At 38.3% G+C, this 25,867-nt stretch overlaps 1 protein-coding gene across 2 annotated transcripts in view; it reads right to left on the reverse strand.

Moving 5' to 3' along the window:
- Positions 1–25,867, reverse strand: part of TTC39B (tetratricopeptide repeat domain 39B) — a 427,267-nt gene that overhangs the window by 91,659 nt on the left and 309,741 nt on the right. For both annotated transcript variants that reach the window (XM_053702578.1, XM_053702579.1), the window contains 5 exons: positions 18,281–18,348; positions 16,937–17,001; positions 16,722–16,833; positions 5,896–5,961; positions 3,734–3,842 (listed from right to left, as the gene is read on the reverse strand). In XM_053702578.1, the coding sequence (XP_053558553.1) occupies positions 3,734–3,842; positions 5,896–5,961; positions 16,722–16,833; positions 16,937–17,001; positions 18,281–18,348 (420 nt within the window). The remainder of the gene's footprint in view (positions 1–3,733; positions 3,843–5,895; positions 5,962–16,721; positions 16,834–16,936; positions 17,002–18,280; positions 18,349–25,867) is intronic.

The following is a 25,867-nucleotide window of genomic DNA, read 5'->3' on the forward strand; positions in this document are numbered from 1 at the left end:
CAGTAACCCTTAACGTTCTCAGTAAATGTATTCTTAAATTGCTATATTGTCAAAAAATCACCACTTTTTATCTTCTTCTTCAAACTTTAGCATACATTTGTGGTAAAATGGTTGCATGAAGAGTCTCAAAATACCCCAAGTTGAATACCTTAGGTTGTCTTCTTTTAAAAAATATATACATGTGAAGGGTTATTCAGGGATTCCTGACAGATAACAGTGTTCCAATAAAACGATCGCTAATTTTGAATTTGCTTTTGAAAATTGTTTGGAAATAGCAAAGTGCTACTTGTACTTTTTGCCCTATAACTTGCAAAAAAGCAAACAACATGTAAACATTGGTTATTTCTAAACTCAGGACAAAATTTAGAAACTATTGGGCATGGGTGTTTTTTGGTGGTTGTAGATGTGTAACAGATTTTGGAGGTCAAAGTTAGCAAAAGTGTGTTTTTTTCATTTTTTTCATCCTATTTTATAATTTTTTTAAATAGAAAATTATAAGATATGATGAAAATAATGGTATCTTTAGAAAGGCCATTTAATGACGAGAAAAATTGTATATAATATGTGTGGGTACAGTAAATGAGTAAGAGGAAGATTACAGCTAAACACAAACACAGCAGAAATGCAAAAGTAGCCCTGGTCCCAGACATTCAACAAACATAGTTGCCAACAGTCCCGTTTTTTTCCGGGACAGACCCGGAATTTGGGACCCTGTCCCTGTCATTTAAATGTCCCGGACTGTCCCTGCACTCTTCCTCATGTTATTATAAAAAAAAAAAAAATGGTTTTGCTGCATTTCCGAGTTCCGCCAGCAGGTGTCACTGTCAGTAATGTAAAGAAGCATAGCAGGAACTGAATGGTAGCTGCAGCCTGCTTGTTGGTGTTTGCCATGGGGATAACTTCCCTGCTTCTGATTCAGCTCTAACACAGGCATCACACAGATGATCTTGTGGTAAGCCTGATAGAGAATTAATCAATCACCTTGGAAACCTAATGTGAAATTGCTTGGTAGGATTTGTTTGTGCAGGGTATTTAGCAGCTGTAGTGAGGTGAGTGAATAACTGTTATGGTGGAACTCAGTTTAGAGGACAGTGAGATTGGTCTGAGCTTTGGGGGTTTATCAGTATTGCACTATTGTGTCCTGCCCACTCCCTTTGTCACTGTTTGGTCACAGCTGAGTCCTGCAAGCTGTGTGACATTTCAGTAGTTAGCTCTGGGAAAGCAGATCTGCTTAGGTTAGTCAAGTAGTTTTGTATTTATCTTTCATGATCTTTCCTTCCTGTTTCCTTTTATTCATCTAAATTGCACACGGTTCACAGTTTAATCAGCCAAATCCTTTATTTCAATTTCATTATAAATGCATTATATAGTGTGAATCTTTCTGCAGCACTGTCTACCTTCTACTGTCCAGTTTAAACTAAGTTTGCACTGTATTAATACTTTTAGGTTGTTATGGGTTAATTTTTAAGATTAAATAAGCAACAGTAGATATTTTCTTTTATCTGTGCAAGGCACCATTGTAATTTTAAAGTAAAATAAGATATATACAGATCTATTGAAATCTTAGAACTTAAAAAATCATTTTGAAAAAGAATAAATCAGGTGTAAAGATAATGGTCAAAATCTAAACTACTTTCTGTTAATAGAGAAATTAATCTTTTGATCAGCAACAACTATAATAGTGATCTTCTAATAAGCACTAAAAATATAGAAACCTGGCGCAGGTCTCCTACTGGCTGTAGTGCATATTCCCTGTAAAGTGGGCGGGACTTTAGGGCAGGGGGTGTGGTAAAAATTGTCATGCAGGTAATTGATAGCTGGAAAGTGTCCCTGAATTTTTTTTTCAAATGTTGGCAACTATGAACAAATGGAAAAGTGCTCTGATCATGAAAGGGTTAAAAGTACAGTCTACTCAAAATTAAACCTTCATGATTCAGATTGGGCATGTCATTTTAAACAACTTTCAAATTCACTTTTATTATCAAATTTGCATTGTTCTCTTAGTATTCTTAGAAATTAGCATATGTGTCTACCTAGGTTTAGCTTTCAACTAAGCCCTTGAAGGCCGCCTCCTATTCTGAATGCATTTGACAGTTTTTCACAGCTAGTAGGGCGTTAGTTCATGTGTGCCATATAGATAACATTGTGCTCACGCCCGTGGAGTTACATATGAGAAGGCACTGATTAGCTAAAATGCAAGTCTGACAAAAGAATTGAAATAAGGGGGCAGTCTGCAGAAGCTTAGATACAAGGTAATCACAGAGGTAAAAAAAGTATATTATATAACCGTGTTGGTTATGCAAAACTAAGGAATGGGTAAATAAAGAGATTATCTATTTTTTTAAACAATAAATATTCTGGAGTAGACAGTCCCTTTAAGAAAAAAAGAAAACCGTATCAGATCATGAAAAGTGTCAAATTCAAAGGCCTGGATTCCATAAAACATTTTTGTGAAGCTAATATCCTGAGGGGAAAAGCTTGTCTTAAAACTCATAAATTGCAGAATTCATACAGATCTCCACCTGCCCCTCATCACAGCTGCAAGATAAGTTTGTTTATAATCAATGGAAGCATAACCATCTTGTAATTAATTCATTTCGCCACATAGTACAAGTCCCACTGAGAAGGACATTAGCATCACAAAAATGCTTTCAAAACCTTATAGAACTAACAAATTAAAAGAAAAAGCTCTATAAAACATTCCACTCTACCGTGTACATAAAACAACCTCCTTAGCTTTGAAATAGCAAGACAAGACTGTGATAAGATATTTCACAGGGCAATACATTCTTTATAAATTCCATTTGCTGGAAAAATCCCACCACGCCTCTAGAATGCACCGGAACGCCCATGGCCAGTCCCTGGTGGCATCTTTCGTTCTACTGAGCAAGACTACATTACCACAAGAAAGCCGATGCATAAACATTATAGAATTTTAAACCTTTTTTGCTAGCATGTTTCCAACGTGTAGCAGTAGTAATCTTGGTTTTTCCAGTTTGTTCTTGTTTGATGTGCAAGATTTGGCACCTCATGTGACTAAAGTAGTTAAAGGTCGGAACACCCACTAATGTAATTCTGAGAAAAATAGGTGAATTAATGCTCAATGAATTTCAAGCATGATCTCGCCTTAAAGTGAAGGTCCATTTTGATGAATTAGTGCCGGTTTTTAATAAACCTATTAAAAACAAGGGCACTTTAATTCATCAAAATTGACATTTCACTGTTTACTTCAAAAACGTACCTTTTAATCCTTGCAGCAGCTCTAGCGATTCCCCCAGCTGTCGGAAACCTCTGCAGACGTCAGAAATGACGAATCAGGCTTCCTCATTTTGGACCCGCGAAGACGGCTTGTGACGGGCGGAGGAAGTGCTGAAGCAGCTGCCAGGATTAAAAGGTAAGTTTTTGAAGTAAACAGTGAAATGTCAATTTCGATGAATTAAAGTGCCCTTGTTTTTAATAGGTTTATTAAAAACCGACACTAATTCATCAAAATGGACCTTCACTTTAACAACGAGGTACCTTGGAAACCTCACAACTGTCTATGAATCTGTGTAACATTTATGATTATTCAGAGTATCTAATTTTATTATTAATGCTAAGAAACCGCAACATAAACCTCACACATGTATACACATTCATTTTATATTTATATATATATAATAGATAGATAAAGATATATAAAATACAGTTAATATTTCACAGAAGCAGAATTCACAATAGGAGCACATCATACCAAGGATTAGAGAGATGTAGGTATGGTAGAACAAGAGGGTGAGCACACACAGTACTGCTCTTATACTTGTCCCATTTGCCCCTTCCCGTAGCTGAGAAAGACCCAACTCCTAAAAGATATAAAAACAGAACAAGAATGTGTTATTTCAGAAAGTATACACGTGCGGCTGTGATCTGATTATGGCTGTCACATGACACAGGCAAATGGAAGGATTTTTAAATTTGTCAGAAAAAAAAAATCTACTGCTCTTTTGAAATTCTGAGTTAGTGCTATTGCATTGTGGTTTATTATACGTTTGTTGATAATGCAGTTCTGCACCATATAAATGGTCCTTTAACCATCATTATTTAGGATTCTACATTTAACTCAATCAATATTTTTGTAGAAAAATTGTGTTCTTAACTTTACAAAGGCAAACCAAATGTGAAAGAATAAGCTCTTTATCAGGACCTGAAATGTCCACTAATCCCAGACAAGAAATTGCACTGGATAGGTAAAAAATTGGATTCCCCGAGTAGACTAGTAATTTTGTACACTCTGAGCTAGTAAATTTTAACCCCTGACTAGTAAACTATAGTGATATTTTCACCCCCGTCTATGAATTAGTTGCATTAGACCATGTTAATATTTCTGTTTAAAATGGATTTGCAATACAGATAATATGGATAAATTATAACTAAATTGCAATAAAACATACTTCCATATGATGAATGTGAACTGAAGATATTATTTTTAAGAGAATGTTAAACCATCTACATGATGCAGGATATTTAGTGTTGCCTATCAACTGTGAAATGCTGACATACAAACTGTGGGATCACAGAAGCCAAATCATAATATCAATTATGGATAAATTAGAATATGCTAAAATATATATATTTTTTACTACATTTACTTGGTGGTAAAACGACTGCTTATTGTACAAGTTGGTATCCTCATAACAGAGCATTGCAACGGACTTGCATTATTTGTTAAGCAAATGTTGCATTCTAATATTAGCAATGGAATCTCATTTATACTTGACACGTTTGATGCCATAACTTGCAAACATTTAGTTCAAGTATTAACTTGTGTCAATAAGGCCCTGGTGTTTCTTTTACAATTGTTTTTGTTGTAATCTATACAATTTATTAAAGTGAATGTAAATTTTGATGCTAAAGTGCCCGGTTTTTAAAACTTTGATTAAAAACAGGGGCACTTTAATTCATCAATATTTTCAGTTCACTCCTGTTGTGAAAATAAACTTACTTTTTAATCTTCACAGCAGCTCCAGCTTCCTCCACCTGTTTCAAAGCCTCTTCCTGGGTCTAAAATGAGGTATCTGGCTTCCTCCAATCACAGCAGTGAATCAGACACTGAATCCCCCGGGGGGGAATCTGTGATTGGAGGATGACCTATCAATCATTTCTGACATCAGAAATGGCTTGTGAGACCGGAGGAAGCAGCAGCTGCTGTGAAGTTTAAAAAGGTAAGTTTTTTGTCACAACAGGAGTGAAATGTAAATTTTGATGAATTAAAGTGCCCCTGTTTTTAATCAAAGTTTAAAAAACCGGGCACTTAAACATCAAAATTTACATTCACTTTAATATTAGCTTATTTTCTATTATGATTTAAAAATGTAGGTTTTTTATTTGTCTGTTTCTACTACAAAACACCAAGAAGAAAATTGATAGAACAAAGTGAGAGTTGCTGTTTATTACCCTTAAAGGGACATAAAAACCCCTAAGAAATATTTCATGATTCAGATAGTGGATACAATTTTAAACAACATTCAAATTTACTTCTATTATTGGATTTGGTTCATTCTTCAGATATCCTGTTGTAGAATGTATTTGCCAATCACATGAGGCATCTATCTGCAGCCACCAATCAACAGCTACTGAGCCTAATTAGATATACTTTTCAACAAAGGATATCAAGAGAATGAAGCAAATTAGATAAAATTAATAAATTGGAAAGTTGTATAAAATTGCATGCTCTTTCTAAATCAAAAAAGAAAAAATCTGGGTTTTGTATGTATAAATAAAGCTATAGGGAAGTAACAGTTCAAGACTGTCCTCAAATATATTGCAAAATGTTAACTTTATTAAAGGCTATAGCTGATCATATAAATTATGAAGAACTACTAAATATATTTGTTTAAAAAAAAAAAAAATAATCACCCTGTTGCCAGAAAATCCAATGAATTCCAGCAGTCTAAGAATTCTTGAAGGTAAAAGGGACAACATCTGCAGAAACAAACAAAAAAAAAGACAAATCAATTTCATGTAAATAAGATATTCGGCTAAGCCTATTTGAAGATGAACGTTTAAAAAAAAAAAAAAAAAAAAAATTAGCTTCAACCCTTCAACAATTTTACTTTCCTCATATCCACTTTACTGTTTGGTAAATGTGAAACAATGGGAATGATCAGTAATCAGAGTAACAAGAGAGAATACATACACGTGACAGCAAGTTAAAGGAATAGAAAGGTAAAAAAAATAATAATATATATCTTACCTGAAATTCCTTTTTTTCATGGTGATAAGAATCCACGATCAATTACTCCTGGGAATTACCTTTCTTGCCACTAGGAGGAGGCAAAGATTCCCAAACCTCAGAGCTCTATATAAACCCTCTCACATTTATGGTAATCAGTCTAATGTATAACTAAGCTGACAGAGGTGAGAATGAAATAGAGCAAAAAAAAATATTAGATCCTTTTAAATCATAAGAAAAAACACCCAAAAACTGAGTCCTAGATAGAAACAACTGCCTGCAACACTTTCCTACTAAAAACAGCTTCAGAAGTAGCAAAAAAACATTGAAACGGTAGAATTTAGAAAATGTACACAAGGATGACCAAGTAGCTGCCTTGCAAATTTGTTCCACAGAAGCTTCATTCTAGAATGCCCAGGAAGAGGCTACAGAGAGAGTAGAATGAGCCGTGATATGCTTAGGACGAATCTTACCTGCTTCTACATAAAACATATGGATTAATTTCTTAATCCAAGAAGCCAAAGCAATAGACGCCTTCTGCCCCTTGCGCTTACCTGAAAAATTAACAAACAAATCAGGAGTTTGTCTGAAATCTAAAGTAACCTCAAGATATTATTTCAAAGCCCTGACAAAATCAAAATTATAAAGAAGTCTCACTAAATAATTCTTTTATCAGGACAATGATGGATTTCTGCCCAATCCAGATTTTTTTCTGAACTTCTTTCATTGCCAGGTAACTTCTGGTTCCCCCCTGGTGATTGATAAATGCCACAGCTGTGACATTGTCTGACTAAAACTGAAGGAAAGATTCTATCCTCACCTGGGGCCAAAAGAGAAGAGACTTGTGAATTGCTCATAGTACCAAAATATTTATAGGCAACGTCGCCTATTAGGATGCCCAAACTCCCTGAGGAAGAAAAGAACCCCATACTGCACACCAGCCAGACAGACTTGTGGGGTAGATCCCTGTTCCACTGATTCAGCATGTAAAGAGCTGAAGAGGCCTCATATGCAGGCGGGCATAAGGCATTGCATCTGATGCTGCCACCATTAAACCTATTACTTCTATACAGAAAGCTACCGAGGGAAATGGCTGAGCCTGAAGAATCAGACTGGCAAACTATTTTGACATCCTTGCCTCAGTTAAAGACAGTCTCATGGAGACTGAATCTATTTGAAATCCCAAAATAATTACCTTTGTCTGAGAAATCAAAGAACTCTTTGGCAAATTTATTTTCCAACCATGAAGCTGACGAAATAACAGTAGGTTGACATGAGATTCTGCAAGCTCCCTATCTAATTTGTCTTTAAAAGAAAAACTATTTTCCATAGGAGTAGGAATTTTTTAAGCTAAGGCTGAAATAGCATCATCCACTTTAGGGACATTATAAAAATGATCATACTTAGACTGAAAAGGATACATGGGAAAAGGACTTAAAATTCTTAAAGACTTAAGCCAATCTTTAGCCCAAAGTTTAGACACAGCCATAGGAACAGGAAAAAAACATTTAAAATAAAGTATCCCCAGAATAGATAGAATAGATAGAAGTTTCCCCAGAATAGATATCATCTGAAACCTCTAAAGCAAAGAGCAGACCTCAGTCTTGATGGAAAACTCCCTGATCATCAGATAACACTTCCCCCTCAGACATAAATGACTCACAATGAGATTCAGGAATACCAGCATTAGTAGAAGGCAAATCAGACACTGACCTTTCCTTTTACATGGGGGGGGGGGGGCATCCATCAGATCTGTGATAGAGGACTTTATATGTACTCCCTCAGATAATGAAGGGGGTCCAATTGTTCATGTAAAGGACAGAACGAGAGACAATCCCTTTAGAAGCCAAAGATGCAGTAGGTTGGTTACTATGCACACATTTTTGATGACAAGCATTACATAATTGAGCAGGAGGGAGAACCTCAGCCTGTTTGCTAAAACAAAATTATAAATGATATGAATTCTGGATTAGACCCAGCTGGCAAAGAATCAGTGTGATCCATGGTAAATACAGAGCTCAAAAGGAGAGAGGAACCCACACCAACCACCCAGCAGCCCAACTGCTACTAAAAGCAGTGATCACAGCATCCAGGATACCTATAGAAACAAAAATGCACCTGTCTCATGCATGTGCGCATGCAAACATGCTCACTAAAAGCCAAAAAATGCGCTAAAAAAAGACATAATTTATGCTTACCTGATAAATTTATTTATTTCCGGATATGGTGAGTCCACAGAATCATCAATTACTAGTGGGAATATCACTCCTGGCCAGCAGGAGGAGGCAAAGAACACCACAGCAAAGCTGCTATATATGTCACTTCCCTTACCCATAACCCCCAGTCATTCAGCTGAAGGGAAATGGAAAAGAAGATAAAACAACGGTGTAAAGGTGCCTGAGATTTTAGCTAAAAATAACGGTCTTAAAATAAAGGGTGGGCCGTGGACTTACCATATCCGGAAATAAATTTATCAGGTAAGCATAAATTATGTTTTCTTTCCTAAGATATGGTGAGTCCACTGAATCATCAATTACTAGTGGGAACCAATACCCAAGCTAGAGGACACAGATGATTAGGGAGGGGCAATACAGGTAACCTAAACAGAAGGCACCACAGCTTGAACAACCTTTTCCCAAAAGAGGCCTCAGCCAAGGCAAAAGTATCAAACTTAAAGAATTAAGAAAGAGTAAGCAAAGATGACCAAGTTGCAACCCTGCAAATCTGTTTCACAGAACCTTCATTCTTGAAAGCCCAGATAGAAGAGACAGCCCTAATGAAATGAGCTGTGATTTCCTCAGGAGATTGCTGTCCAGCAGTCTCACGGTCAAACGGATAACACTCTTCAGTCAAATGAAAGCAAAGTATCCGAAGCTTTCTGAACTTTGCGTTTCCCAGAAAACAAACATATAAGGCAGAGGACTGACAACAGTCCTTAGTCACCTGCAGAAAGAATTTCAGCACACAAACAACATCTAGGTTATAAACAAAGAAGGATCAACTATTTCCTGAATATATTCAGGAATGAAACAACTTTAGGCAAGAAACCCAACCTAGTACGCAAAACCACGTTATCAAAATGAAAGATAAGGGGAATCACACTGTAGCTCAGAGTTTTGAAACTCTCCGAGTAGAGGATAGCCACAAAACCTTCCAAAATTAGAACTTAATATCTAAGGAATGCATAGGCTCAAACGGAGTCTACTGATAAACCTTAAGAACAAGATTAAGACTCCAGAGAGGAGTAACCGGTGTAAACACAGGCCGGGTCCTGACCAAGGCCTGACAAACGATTGCACATCTGGCACATCCACCAAACGCTTATGCAACAAAATAGACAATTCCGAAATCTGACCCTAGGAATCCTGAATCTACTTCAGGAGAATCCCTTAGATTCACACCACACAATATTTACACCAAATCTTATGGTAGATCATACGAGTCACAGGCTTACAAGCCTGGATCAACGTCTCGATGACCGACCCTGAAAAGACCACGCTTACACAAAAATAAGCGTTCAATCTCCAAGCAGTCAGCTTCAGAGCAAACCAGATTTGGATTAAGGAAGGGACCCTGAAGTAGAAGATCTCTCCTTGGTGGAAGTCTCCAAGGTAAAAGGTGACTATTAGCATTACCTACACTCTCTCCTGAATAATACAAGGGATGACTCATAGAAGAAAAGCAACCAGAAGAAACAGAAAGAACCGCCAGGGCATTTATTAGAGCGGCCCGAGGAACTCTCCGCTCCCGGAATTCACTCTAAAAAAGTGAAAAATGGATAAGCAACAAAAATTAACGTCTGCCCACCGAACATCCATGCCAATCAGGTCACAGGAACTCCAGGTTCCTCTCAGGCAGTTAATGTAACCACTGAGATGAAAAATGTTCAATTAAAACCTGACCAGTAGATAAAGTGACCGAAGCCAAGCAATCAGAGCATTAAAGATAAGGCTCACTCAAAGAAAGATATGGGGCGAATAGACGCCTCCCAAGTCCAAAGTCTCACCAACCCAAAGGGCTAGCGTCCGTGGTCACTATTACTCAGTAAGGTCTTCGGAAGATTTGTTCCAAGACAGATGCTCCTGAGAAAAAAACAAAAAGATTCTGAAAAATGAGGGCAATGAACTCGCTACCTCTCATGAGCTAAGCGAGTGCTTTACCACTAACTCCCCTCCGAGCCACAGAAAAAAACCTTGAGTCGACAGATCCAGATCGATCCTCCAAGACAGGGTCTGTAGATTCACAGATGGAATCAATCAAAGAAATGATGTCCAATAAGGCAATCATTTGACCATTACCTCCATACATTGAACCACTGGAAGGCCAAACAGAGTCTGATCTCTGACAAAAATATTTTCAAAGGAAGAGAAACTAATAAGGTCCCTAAGCAAACTACCCCTGTAGCTGAAATAAGGGAACTCAATTTCAGATTTACTTCCATCCGAGGAACGAAAAAAAGATAACAAGGTCTCAGAGAGTTTACTTGTTGAAAAAAATGGCGCCTGAACCATTTTGACATCCAATATAGCTCCCTCTGAGAGCCATGGCAAGGCCAAAGGGAAGAGTATTTAGAACCAGGAGCTTTAGATAACCAAAAGCTCCCTAAATTCCATGAGCAGCTGAATAAGGGACTAATCAACTGAAAGTGATTGACAGAAAAGTCAAGCTCAGAATCCTTCAGGACTATGGTCATCATGAGCAGAAGGGAGTGCTTATCACGCCAGTGCCCAGAGTTGATCCTGGGACACAACTTGTTGAGGCACTTAAGGTCCACTAAAAGATAAAAATTCCAGATCCTGCACTCATATAAGAACTGGAACAATCCCTCACACGGGATATAAGTTCCAAACGCACTACCAATAATCTCACTGATATCTGGTGCCAATAAATCTGAGAGAAGGAACCTGCCTCAGGAAAGGAAAGAATGACTATCATGTAGCAACCCTGAGATGCTATGCCCACAGCCTATCTGGGACATCTCATATCCATGAATGAAGAAAGATAGATTCACCACCTTCTCGTCTTGTGGGAGAAAATCCTTAAAATGGTACCACAAGTGGGGTGCAAACCCACATGGACATATGTTCTTTGGATTTTTAAGTCCAACAGGAATAAGCCTGTCAGATCCGGCCAAACAAGGTCTTACCCTTGTAAGAAAACACCAGAAGCTTGGAAAAATCAACTGACCATGATATAGCCAGAAAAAAGCAATCCAACAAAGAATAGAAAAAGCGCCCTGAGTCTTCCAGTAGATATAATTCAAGGAATTTTTTTTTTATTTTAATTACAAAAACAAAAATATTAAAAACATTAAAATATATCATTCCAGAATTATATGTAGGTACACAGTGTAGCAGGCGCGTTTCGTGCACGTGGCATGTGCACGTAACGCGTCTGATACGCTGTGTACCTACATTTCATTCTGGAATTATATATTTTAAACTGACCCATGTTTTTATTTTTGTAATTAAAATAAAAAAATTTCCTTGAATTTTATCTACTGGAAGTGTGATTTTTCTATTCTTTGTTGGACTTCTATGTTATTTTTTGGCATGTGAAGCGGTCACGTCTGGAAAGCAGCCTTTGTCTTAACCACAGCACAAAAGGGCAGTGTGTTCCCGCCCTCTCTCCATTGAGCTGTTATGGAACATCATAGTTGAGTGGGATAGTTATGAGCGCTCCGCTGTGCAGGTTTCCTTTTGTTTGCATATAGCCACAAAGCCCTGCAGGCTAGCTCGGCTAAGTTAGATATCTTGGCTCCCTGCTAAAAAACTAGCATGGTAGCATCAGAAATAAAGAAATTGGCTAGAGCCTTAATTCAATTCAGGATCTCCTCCTTAAAGGAGTCACTACCTATTGGAACAAATAAGGTGTTGCACCAATAAGATGCTGCACTTGACACAGTGGTAATATCAAATTTCGAAATAAACCTACATTTAATTGACAGGAAACGTCCTCTTAAGGACAGGAGACGAAGAAAAACTCTAAGAGTAGCACTCCCATTCCTGAGAGCACGATTTTCCTAATATCTATAAAATTCACTAGATCCTTTAGGAATCGACAACGACAGACGAATCAGAGTCGCTCCAAGGCAGCCAAAAACCTTCTTTAATCACACACTCCAGGCTGAAATCTGAAGGATACAACTTCTGCAACAGATGAAGGAATTATACTGTCCACATCTGAGAATTTATCCTCAGATGCTTCTGATGTATCCTCCTCATCAGACCTACGAGGAAGGCAAACAGAGTAGCAGCAGGCAGTACAGAAAACCTATCTGAATATCTAATATTCCTCCCTGTGATTTTCCCCCTGAAAAAAGGAAAAGCATATAATGCTAAAGATTACCAAAAGATAACTGAGCAGCAGATTCTGCAGCAAACAAATCCTCCAGGAGATAATGAGGAACCGCAGGACACAGCAGGTGACGCCATAAAGGCTAGGCACGTGAAAGGAAAAAACTGTGGAATTACCTACACAGCATCATCCTGGGAGACATTGGGTTCAGAGGCCACGCGTTATCCATATTTCAGGAAACTTAACGGAACAAGAACATGCATAATTGTATATTTGTAAACAATATTAGTGTCAAAAACCAAACAGAATTCTCTGCCATTTTTAAAAAAAAATATTTTAATATCTAAATATTATAATGAAAACGAGACTGTCTCTTTAAAAAAACAGTAAATTAAAGTTAATTTAAGAAGCGTTATAACAGTCACAGATTATGCAGAGATGATTGCTCTCCTGTAAACTGCTACTTGAAGAACAGCTTTTTTTAAATGGAGAGCACACTCATATTGTTTGGATAGTATATGATTTTCACATAAACATTGTGTTGCAATAAACAGAAACCTGATATAGCCCCCAAAAGGGACTAAACCCACCAGGAAGCTGAATCTACAAAACATTGCAATAAAGATAATACATTTAAAGTAGTACTGTCTCTTTAAATGAATCTGTCTCAAAAAGAAAAAACACACTGGCTCTTTAATTAGAAAGAATATAATGAGCTAATATATTCTCCCTCTTCTCCCCCATATAACACAAAAAGGTTTTAAGAAAGATCAAGACGGCTGGCTACACGACAACAGCCGTAACAGATCTAAACAGAAAACTACGTGCTGTATGTACAGACAGACGCGGTCGTTGCCGCTCTGGAGAAGAAGAGGGAGGAGCTGACCAAGCTGTGAGAAGCTGCGCCATTAACCAAAAGTGTGTGCTTCCCAGCCAACAGAATAACAGAGTCTGCAATAAGCAAATGCGAATAGCGCAAAAAGTAAATGCAAACCCATAAAGCCCATAAATGAAGGTATCGATGCAGAGGCTCTACTTCACAAGACCCTTAGGCTATGGAGGCATTAACAATAACTGAATCATCTCTTCCGGTTATAAATAAACTAGAATACGACTCAGAGAGAACAAATGTATATATTGTGCCTCTAATAAACTAAAGCCCAATAAGAAATTAAGCCCTTCCTATTCATGGAGTTAAATTACTCCTGTCACATGCGTAAGAGTGCCTGCCTTCTGCCTTAATCCCTACTCAGGATTATTTGAGTCCCATCAATAAATAGCAGAGAGTTCAAAATATTTTCAATGGCTCTAAAGTGCCAGCCTCCTAGCCCCAGAAGACAGGCACTTACTTGCATCTAGCCGTCCGGCAGGAGGACCGCTCACACAACGTGGAAGGATGCCAAATCCTTACAGAGGTCTGTGAAAACAGAAAGACAGAGTAAACTTACTCAGGCTTTCTATACTAGGGCAGCAACATGTTAGAAAAAGGCAGTAAAGCCCACCTCACAAGTTCCTAACTGCTTTAAAGCCACCACTGCCCTACTGAAGAGACTAACGTGGAGTACGGCTACACCCAGTCTTGAGAGGAAGTCAGAGTAAACCTACTCCGGCATTCAAAAGAATAAAATCTTGATTGAAGTTCAATTTTCTTCAGACACCAAAAACATCACCTCCTTCATGAACAGAGGCAAAGAGAATGACTGGGGGTTATAGGTAGGGGAAGTGACATATATAGCAGATTTGCTGTGGTGCTCTTTGCCTCCTTGCTTGCCAGGAGTGATATTCCCACTAGTAATTGATTATTCTGTGGACTCACCATATTTTAGGAAAGAAAGTAACATACATATACAGTATATGAAAAATATAAAATATCCCTCTGAGCTCAAGTATATGTGCTAATGATGCTAGCACTAATAAGCTGGCAAATGGTATTCCTGATGGAGCCCCCTAAACATAAACTTACCTCAAAAGCTTATAACCTAGTACTGAGAACGTTATCGGTAGAAAGTTCAAGCCTATCCTGGAGTAAGAAATTAAAGACAAATAAGTGCAAAGGAAGTTTCCTGCACTAAATGTCAGAAAAGAATATCTTTATCCTTTTAAGCTTAATGTCTAATACACCAAATATGTCCCTCATGACTAAGTCAGTACTGAAGAGGGGAACTTCAGGGTCATAACCAGGAAACCCTAAAATAAAAAACAATTTTGCACATCTTCATTCTTTACCTACTTCCAGCGGAGGCAAAGACAAGATTGATTACCATAGAGGTGGGAGGGTTTATATAGAGCTCTGTGGTTTGGGAATATTTGCTTCCTCCTAGTGGCAGGAAAGGTAATTCTCAGGAATAATGCATCGTGGACTCTTATCACCTATATGAAAGAAAATTATTTCATTATATTATGAAATGGCATGTCCCTGAATATACAGTTAAACCACACAATGTGATCTCACAAGTAACATAAGTAAAGGGACATTAAACACTTTGTGATAGTAATATAAAATGATAAATCTTGTATATAAAAAAAAAACCTCTGCAATATGCAGTCCCGGATTGGGCTGCCGGGACACCGTGAAAATTCCTGGTGGGCCGCAGGGCCGGCAGAGGCTGGGGCCGGGCAGCTGCAGACATTGTGTGGAGACAGAGACTAGAGAAGTTCTGACTCACTTGTGAGGGAGCGCAGCAGCAAAACCGCCAGCAAGCAGCATGCACAGCACAGACTGACAGGCTCAGTGAAAGTCAGCCTAGCAACTGATTCAGGCATAAGCATTTGCCAAATTCAGATCACTACATCATGACATGTAAGTCTTGCTGTCCCACTGAGAGTGCCGTCTGTCCCGCATTGACTCAAGGGACAAAATCTGACTTCCTATTGGTTCCTGCTTACCGCTTACATCACTGGCATTTTCACCCAATCACATTCCTGCAGTTTGAATGGGATTTGGTGCACATAATCATGTGGCCGCTCTGCTAAGTATGTATGCAGCAAGCTTTTGGAACTCTCTCTATTCTTAGATGTGTGCTAAGTTCTGCCCAGGTAGTGGTAGCGGTGTGGCTCATTCATAAATAATTTTTTATCGCACCCGATCCTTCTTGTGACTGACTTTCTCTGTAGTGTGTAACCCAGCTCGCTCAGTCTCTTCCCAATTAGCAGCGCCAAGGGCAGCAGCGGCTGTCAGGGAAACAACCACAATTCAATTATAGCACAGGATCAGGTGGTGCCAAGGAGGGTCCGTGGGGCATGAGAAGTGATGTTCTGCTTAACTGCTCTGGGAGGAGGGTGTAGATGAGCTGGGGAGCTGCAAGCAATAGCAGTGACAAAGAAAATGTAATGTGTGCAAATTACTGTGGATTCCAGTGTTGTCTCCTATGGGCAGAACCTCAGTCTCCTGCTGGAAGCTCAGCTCTTGTTCTCATTTATTTTATTGGGAGACTTATCTCTGAACATTCTAAAGCGGTTTGAACAATCAGTACTTTTCATTGCTAGATACATAATTGTAAAGAAAACTCATAAAAGAAGAGCCTGCAAACATGAAGTACAAGGTAAGATCTACATTCTACTACTGTTATTATCTGTCGTGTACACAGTCAGCCATTATAACATTGTTGAGCTTTGCTATATTAACTTAGTATCACTTAATAAAGTATATTTGTTGTTTGTGAAAACGATAGTATTTTATCAAATCGTCTATCAGAGAACTAAAGAAGTTTTGGAGGGGGGCGGGGCTGGGCTGGAGTGGAGCGGGGCTGGGCTGGGCTGGAGTGGGGCAGGGCTGGTCTATACAAATTTTCAGGGCCGGTCTGATTTTCCAGTCTGGCCCTGGCAATATGCTTTGCCCTCTTTTCCTGTAATTCCATTCGGAAATGGTGAGCTTTTCAGTTCTTCTTAGAAATGGAAGTGCAGAACACTGCTATATTCCACACAGCCATTGGCTGCACACTATTCCACATAGCCATTGGCTGCACACTCTAGCGACCTATTTTTAACTGTCCCTAATTAGCCACAGCAGAGAAGGTAACCTAAGTTACAACATGGCAGCTCCCATTGCTTTATAGACACTAAAATGTTACACTTATTTTGTCAATATTTAAACAGCTAATGAAACTTTAAAAAAATACATCTACATGTTATTCTCTTACTAATCTTTTCTTTGAATGCTTCTTTATATCTAGCATTTGTTTAATTTTAAATGTTTCTTAAAATAATCTCTCACCAAATTAAAGGCTCCTATACCAAGTTTTACGCCCCCTTCAAACTGATGGTATGTTTCACTGGGGAATTTATTGTCCAGGGTCGTCGCTGAATGTAGAAGTTGGTGACATTCCCTTAATATTAAAAAAAAAAAACGAAAATAAACAACACAATTAAATGTGCAACAACATGTAAAATAAACCAAATTTAAACTACCTTTAAAAAAAGTAAACATACTTGTATATTTGATAACTTGTCCTAATTTTGAGTCCACCTTTGATAAAATTGATCATGTTTTCATCCTAAAAAGATACAAAAAAAAAAAAACAAAGTCTTAAAGTGAAACACATTTAATATAAGGAAACGTAAGTCACAATTAAAGGGACATGAAACCTCAATTTTTTCATTCATGATTCAGAAAGAGCATGCAAATTTAAAAACAACTTTCCAATTTACTTCTATTATTTAATTTGCTTCCTTCTCTTGTTATCCTTTGCTGAAAGGTTTATCTAGGTAAGCTCATGAGCAGTAAAGAATCTAGGTTCTAGCTGCTGATTGGTGGATATATATATATATATATATATATATATATATATATATATATATATATATAATCTCGATTGTCATTGGCTCTCGCATGTATTCAGTTAGAAAACAGTAGTGCATTGCTGCTCCTTCAATAATTGATACCAAGAGAATAAAGCAAAATTTGATAATAGAAGTAAATTAGAAATACAAGACTTACAGGCATTCTCTATCCATGCATTCTAGAGTGCAAAAATTAGGATTTTTATTGGGGCTAGAATTTGAATTGCTGAGCAGAAAGACAACACAAAGAGACAGTTCCAATTGAGATCTTTAGTTAAAAAAACATATTGAAACTGAAGCTAAAAAAAAAAAAAAAGTCTATCTGTGGCAGAAAGCAAAGGAACACATAACAAATTAACAGTGTTTTGTATACGAATCATACAGTTCGTTTCCATAAAAGCAAAGTAACTTTACTGATAATGAAAAGGAAAAAGTGACCTCATTGTTTAAGTGCTTTGCTTTCAATATCTGCCTGTGGCCTTATAGATAATTTATGGCGACAGCAGCATATTGATGCAAACAGCTGAGTGACCATAAAAACAACAAGCAGTGTAATATATCAAATTAGAGATACACTTTATGGTGTTATAACAAGATGCCAATAATGTATATAGCATTGTATTCTTAGAATGAATAATATAAATATATATTTATTTATTTATAATTCACAATATAAGATATATTTGCAAAAGGGGTATTTAAACCATTACTATCCTAACAAAAATATTATTATGAAATTAAAATATAAAATTGTGTTGCAGCAGATATTTTTAAAATTCCAAACCTATTAATGGAAACCTTGCTCTAAATCTGAAGGTTGAGGTTTATCCAATATTTAAACCATAATGCTTTGCACGCACACTGCAGATTTTTAGCATTCAAATTGACTGATGCTATTTTACGATTGTTATGCTCAGTCCTATCTCTATCCTGATATTAGCAGAAATCTGGAATTGCTTGTCCATATACAGCGTATGATAAATTTCTCATTACCTGCACAAATGTCAAGGCAGCCTTCTGCAGGAGACACTCGGCGTAACAGATCTCAGCATGCATCTCCTCTAAAATTCAAACAAGAGCGCAAAAAGGTCACTCAAAGGGAAAGGTATAGATTATAAACTGCATCAAAGGAAATATTATATTCAAAAGGGGATGGGAAACATCAAAGTGGTACAAAAATCACATTTGTTTAAAAGTGCACATTCTAAACATTGAAAACAAGTTATCTGTGATTATTTTTGCAGCACATATTTATAAATCAGTTTCACTTTGTTCAACCAATCAGGAAGGGCTACTAAAATGGTACATGGTCTAAAATATAAAACGTACAAAGAATGACTCTATGATCTAAATATGTATAGTTTAGAAGATAGAAGGGAAAGAGGTGACATGATAGAAACCTTCAAATATATGAAGGAACTTAATAAAATAGAAGCTGAAAGCATTTTTCACAAAAAAATAAATGCCAAAACAAAGGGTCACAATCTAAAGTTAGAGGGTAGCAGATTCAGGAGAAATTCGAGGAAGCATTTTTTTTACAGAAAGGGTGGTAGATTCATGGAATAAACTTCCATTTGAGGTGGTAAACACAGACTGTAAATGAATTCAAAAAATACCTGGGACATGCATAAGGCTATCCTAAGGAAAAAGTAACATGTAATATGGGTAGACTTGATGGGCCTTTTTGGTTCTTATCTACCGTCAAATTCTATGTTTCTATGTTTCTAAGTGGGACAGCTGCACATTGAGAATTGCTTTAAATGTTATTAAGCAGCCACCATGGAGACGAGTGGACTAATGCTAGTGATAAAACAAATACTGTATTTGGGATTACAGAAAAAGAAATTAGAAATTTTAATTTGTACAAAATGTTTATCTATCTAGGCTCAGGTACCTAAGTAATATTTACTCTCGTTAAGGAAGGTGGACAAACCCGAAGCCTCATCTTTTTTAGGGTATTATAAGCTCCTTCCTTTTTCAGGGAAATTGTACTGTATTTTTTTTTTTTTAAAGAAACCAAAACAGAATGCAGATTCCCCCGGGCATATTTGGCATTTGCCAATACGTGAACATTCAACAGAGTTTTTCAGAAATGTAAGAAAGAAATTTATAGAAAGTGTAATCTGCTCTTGTGGAATAAGCTATTACACCCTGCAGTATAAGCACTATATTCATTTATCAGACAGAGATGGTGTAGCAAACATTCCAAAGGGAAAACACTGCAACATTGTGATGCCTATACAATACAGTCTCCATAAGTCTTTGATCCTGTAGTGACCCCAACCAAATTTAAAAATACATTTCCCATTCACCAGATTATTGTAAGAATTGACCTAAAAGGCATGGCACTTAGCTAAAATCTCCAGAGAACTACTATGTCCTGAAAGAAAAAAACAGAAGTGAGAGAACACACGGGACACCACAACCTGTCTATCTGTGGTAATAGTCCAGAGAAAACTCTCAGAAACACAATGAAAGCAAAGGGACAAGCAAGAACTGCTTAAAGAACAAATGGCAATTCCCATGGAGGCACTAGGAATACATTATTGGGATTTATATGTACTGGAGCTGGAAATAAAATGATGAATTAAATCCTTATGTGCTCTACTGACTCCAATATTAGCAGACAAATCTGAGTCTTGGGCTGTCAAAGAATTCTTCAGTTATTAATCATCTAGGGATTTGAGGCTTTAACGTTGAGCAAAAAGAATCCAAAGAATCCCAACAGAAATGCATTCACAAGAAGAAATCAAAGTCAATAAACTGAGCTTTCAAAGAATACTATTATTGGATCAGAATGTCCAGTCTTCTTCAAATGGCCCCAGTATGTTCCCAAGCCTTAAAAAAAAGGAGGGCCTTACATCAGTGTTTGTAGATGCAGAGGGGGATCACAGGGTCCACAGTCAATCTTATCAAAAGGAGAAACAGGACATTCTAGGTAGTATTGTAACTATCTCTTGCCTCATCCTTCTGAATTTTTCAACGGAAGAGCAACAAAAAACTCCGTTTTTTTTTCTCAGACGCAGAAAATTTGGTCAGATATTTTTAAATAGACCAATTTTCTTCCAGAGGATCAATCTTGTACAACTGCCGGATGGACTTTTCTCAAATACAACTTCTACATTAGGTACCACATAAATTGTATCAAAAAGTTTAACACTAAGAACATTACCCCAAAATTCATTGCAAGAACTACAGAAACTTCTGCCTCTCCAAGCCTTTCTAGTGTATAATAAAGATATGGGAACAATGTCTTTAAACTTATAGGCTTTTGCTGTGACTCTCACACAACAAAAGGACAACGCAGGGTATTAATAAAATGATCAAATAAGCATAAAAACAAAATTTATGCTTACCTTATAAATGATTTTCTTTCCTGGCATGGAGAGTCCACAAATCCATTCTAATAACTAGTGGTAAAACAACTCCTGGTCACCAGGAGGAGGCAAAGAACACCCGAGCAAAGCTTTTAAGTATCCTCCCACTTCCCACAATCCCCCAATCTTTTAGCCGAAGGAATATGGAAAGAGAAGAGAACACAAAGGGTATAGAGGTGCCTGAAGTTTAGAAAAGGACAAAAGCCATCTCAAAAGGGCGGGTCATAGACTCTCCATGCCAGGAAAGAAAATAATTTATTAGGTAAGCATACATTTTGTTTTCTTTCCAATGGCATGTAGAGTCCACAAATCCATTCTAATTACTAGTGGAAACCAATACCCAAGCTAGAGGACACATAATGGAAGGGAGGGAGAACAAGACAGACGGACCTAAACAGAAGGCACCACCGCGTGAAGAACTTTCCTCCCAAAAGGAGCCATAGCAGAGGCAAAAACATCTAATGTGTAGAATTTGGAAAAAGTATGCAACGAAGACCAAGAGGCCGCCTTGCAGAAGCCTTGTTTTTAAAGGCCCAGGAAGAAGAGACAGCCCTAGTGGAATGAGCCATAATCCTCTCAGGAGGCTGTTGTCCAGCTGTCTCATAGGCCAACCGAATTACACTTCTCAACCAAAAAGAAAGGAGTAGTAGTAGTGGCATTCTGGCCTTTATGTTTACCAGAAAACACAACAAAAAGGGCAGTAGATTGCTGAAATCCCTAGTAGCTTGCAGATAGAACTTCAAAGCACACACTACATCCAGGTTATGTAACAGACATTCCTTATGAGAAAAAGGATTAGGACAGAATGAAAGACATTCCTTATGAGGAGGAGGAACAACAATTTCCTGATTGATATTGCGGTCCAAAACCACCTTAGGATGAAGTCCCAATTTGTTATGAAGGACCGCCTTATCTGCATGGGAAATAAGATAAGGGGGTTCACACTGTAGAGCCGAAAGCTCTGAGACTCTACGAGCAGAAGAAATAGCTAGAAAAAAACAAAAAAAAATTCTAAGACAAAAACTTAATATCAACAGAGTGCATAGGCTTAAACAGAGCCTGCTGCAGAACCGTAAGAACAAGATTAAAGGGACACTGAATTCAAATTTTTTCTTTCATGATTCAGAGCATGAGATTTTAAGCAACTTTCTAATTTACTCCTATTTTAAATTTTTCTTCATTCTCTTACTTTCTTTATTTTAAAAGCAGGAATGTAAATCTTAGCAGCCAGCCCATTTTAGGTTCATCACCATGGATAGCGCTTGCTTATTGGAGGCTTACATTTACCCACCAATAAGCAAGCATAACCCAGGTTTTCAACAAAAAATGGGACGGCTCCTATGCATCATATTCCTGCTTTTTAAATAAAGATAGCAAGAGAACGAAGAAAAATTGATAATAGGAGTAGATTAGAAAGTTGCTTAAAATCTGAATCATGAAAGAAAAAAATGTTGGTTTAGTGTCCCTTTAAGGCTCCAAGGAGGAGCAACAGGTTTAAACACAAGCCTGATTCTGACCAAAGTCTGAACAAAAGATTAAACATCTGGTAAGTTGGCCAGACGTTTATGCAAAAGAATCAAAAGGGCAGAGATCTGGCCCTTCAGAGTACTGACTGACAAGCCCTCCTGAAGAAAAGACAGAATATGGGGAACCCTCACCTGACTCCAAGTGACACCCCTAGATTTGTACCAGAAAAGGTATGTACGCCATACCTTATGGTAAACATTGCGAGTTACCGGCTTACGAGCCTGAATCATGGTATTAACCTTCTCTGAAAAACCTTGTCTAGACAAGACTAGGCGTTCTATCTCCAAGTAGTCAGCTTCAGAGAATCTAGGTTTGGATGTAGAAAAGGACCCTGAAGTAGAAGGTCCTTCCTCAGAAGCAATTTCCATGGGGAAAGGACGACACTTCACAAGATCCGCAACCAAATTCTACGAGGCCAAGCTGGAGCAATTAGAATCAAAAAGCCTACTCCTGTTTTAAATGGGCTATCACCCGAGGAAGTAGGGCAAATGGAGGGAACAGGTAAATTAGACCGAAGTCCCATGGAACCACCAGAGCAGCGACCAGAGCTGCTTGTGGATCCCTTGATCTTGAGCTGTATTTTGGGAGTTTGGCGTTTAGACGAGACGCCATCAGATCCAACTCCAGAACTCCCCACCTGAGTGTTACCATTAAGAATACTTCCGGATGAAGGGCCCACTACCCTGGATGAAAAGTCTGCCTGCTCAGATAAACCATTTCCTAGTTGTCTACCCCTGGGATGTGACAATTGTGAGACTCCGCCCACTGAAGAACGCGAGTCGCCTCCTTCATAGCTAAGGAACTCCTTGTTCCTCCCTGGTGGTTGATATACACCACCAAAGTAATGTTGAGGCAAAGCTATCAGCAAATTGAAGATTTCTCTGAACTCTAGGATATTTATTGGGAGGGCAGACTCCTCCTGAGTCCAAATTTCCTGAGCTATTAAGGTACCCCAAACTGCTCCCCAGTCCGAAAGGCTGGCTTCCATAGTCACAATATCCCAAGATGGTCTAAGGAAGCATGTGCCCTGGGACAGATGGTCCTGAGAGAGTGACCAGGACATGGAATATCTCGTCCGGATGTCTAAGACTATCCTCAGAGAGGTCCGAGTGGTCTCAGTTTCATTGTCTGAGCATGCATAACTGTAGAGGTCTTAGATGGAAACGAGCAAAAGGAATAATTGTCCATGGAAGCCACCATTAGATCAATTACTTCCATACACAGTGCCACTGATGGAAGGACAGAGGACTGAAGAGAAAGACAGGCAGCAAGTTTGGTCTTTCTGACCTCCGTCAAGAAAATCTTCATGGAGGTCAAGTCTATGATCGTACCCAAAAAACATACCGTGGTATTTGGCACCAAGTAACTCTTTTTCCAGATTTACCTTCCACCCGTGAGAGTGGAGAATCAACAGAGAATCTGTATGGGAGCTAAATTAAAAGATGCCGCCTGAACTAAGATTTCATCCAGGTATGGTGCCACTGCAATTCCTTGAAATCTAGCTAGTGCCAGAAAAGCCCCTAGAACCTCCGTAAAGATTCGGAGGCCAAAAAGTAGGACTACAAATTGGAAGCGTTTGTCCAAAGAGGCAAACCACAGGTATTGTAAATGTTCCTTGTGAATAGGAACATGAAGATACACAACGTTCAGGTTGATGGCAGTCATGAATTGACCCTCCTGAACTAAAAGGGAGAATAGAATGGATAGTCTCCATTTTGAAGGACGGAACCTTGAGAAATTTGTTGAGACACTTGAGGTCTAAAATGGGTAAGAAAGCCTCTCTCTATCTGGTTTGCAGATATTCTTGACAGGAGAAATCTTCCTCTGGGAGGACAAGATTTTAATCCTATCCTTTAATCCTATTCCTGGGAGACTACATCCACTACCCAAGGATCGGCAACATCGCGAATCCAAGCCTACTGAAAGAAGGAAAGACTGCCCCCTCTTGACCCGAGAATGGATCGGGGGCGGACCCTTCATGCTGATTTGTTCTCAGAAGAAGGTTTCTTGGATTGCTTACCCTTATTCCAAGGCTGGTTAGACCTCCATGAGGTTTTGGCTTGTTAAGGCTTGGAAGAGGAGGAAGATTTTTGTCCCTTGAAGTTGTGAAAGGAATGAAAATTAGAAGTTTGGCAACCTTTAGGTCTAACCTTCTTGTCCTGTGGCAGAAAAGCTCCCTTTCTTCTACTGACCATGGAAATGATTTCAGCCAGACCAGGAGCAAATGGTCTTACCCTTAAAAGGGAAGAGACAGAAGTTTCAACTTGGATACCACGTCAGCAGACCAAGACTTTAGCCACAGAGCTCTGCAAGATAGAACGGCAAAGCTAGAAATATTTGCACCAAAACTGACTACTTACATACTGGCATCACAGATAAAGGTATAAGACAGCTTTAAAACCTTGATCCTGTCTTGGATCTCCTCTATAGTAGTCACCTCTGAAATCAGATCTGACAAGGAGTCACACCAGTACGAGGCAGCACCAGCGACCGCCACAATACTACCAATAGGTTGCCATTGTAGACCATGGTGAAGAAACATCTTAAGTAACCTTCCAGTTTTCTACCCATAGGATCTTTAAAGGAGGAATAGTGGTTATCTTGGTTAATGTGGATATAGCACCCTCAACTTTAGGAACAGTGCGCCAAAGGTCTTGCACAGAATCAGCAATAGGAAACTTTAAAAAAAAAAAAACAGGAGATGAGGAAAAAAGGAACACCCGGTATTTCCCATTCCAGAGATATAATGTCAGACATGCGATCTGGAACAGGAAATATTTCCACAGATTTGGGTTTGACTTCAAAGACTATTAAGTTTAGCCTTTTTAGGAGTTTCTGCAACTGTAGTTTCAGAATCCTCCTAAGTAGCTAGAACCTCTTTCAAAAGACATGTAGGTGCTCAAGCTTAAATCTAAAATGAACCTCCTCAGAGTCTGATATACTAACTACAGCAGATTTAGAATCAGAAATCTCGCCCTCAGAAGCAACGAGGAGTAATCCTCCTCAGATAACTGAGATAAACTGGCTAAAGCAGTCTTGGCGGAATCAAAACTACCTGACATGAAATAAATGTTTTCTTTCGTTTACCTGAAATAGGTAAGGCACTCAGAGCTGCAGAAGTCAGTTGCGCAGCAAAATCACCTGGTAAAAATAGACCCCCAGGGCACTGCTTGTGTAACTGCCATAGATTGAGACATCTAAGGAGAAAGAGGAGGCATGTCATGGACAACATTATCCAGAGAAACAGATGGCTATGAGAGGGTATCTTTATTTTTGGAAAGTAACATTTTATTCCGAAGGTGGAATCTTTCACCACCCTGTCATTTTCAGAACCCACCAGGATGCAGCAAAGGCAAACGGAGCATTACCAAAAAAAACAAAAAAAAAAACGCCTGCACGAAGTATAACAAAAAAAAAAATAACCTCCCACACGAAGTATTAACACATACACCGCAAACCCACACATTACAAAATAATAAAGTAATTAACCCCTTAATCGTCAACCACCCACATCGCAATAAACCTTATTACCCTATTAACCCCTAAACCCTCCACATCGCAATAAACCTAATTACCCTATTTACCCCTAAACCGCAAAACCCCCACATCGCAATAAACCTAATTACCTTATTAACCCCTAAACCGCAAATTCTCCACATCGCAATAAACTAGGGCT

Source organism: Bombina bombina, chromosome 2 (assembly GCF_027579735.1).
Source record: "Bombina bombina isolate aBomBom1 chromosome 2, aBomBom1.pri, whole genome shotgun sequence".
Taxonomy (NCBI): Eukaryota; Metazoa; Chordata; class Amphibia; order Anura; family Bombinatoridae; genus Bombina; species Bombina bombina.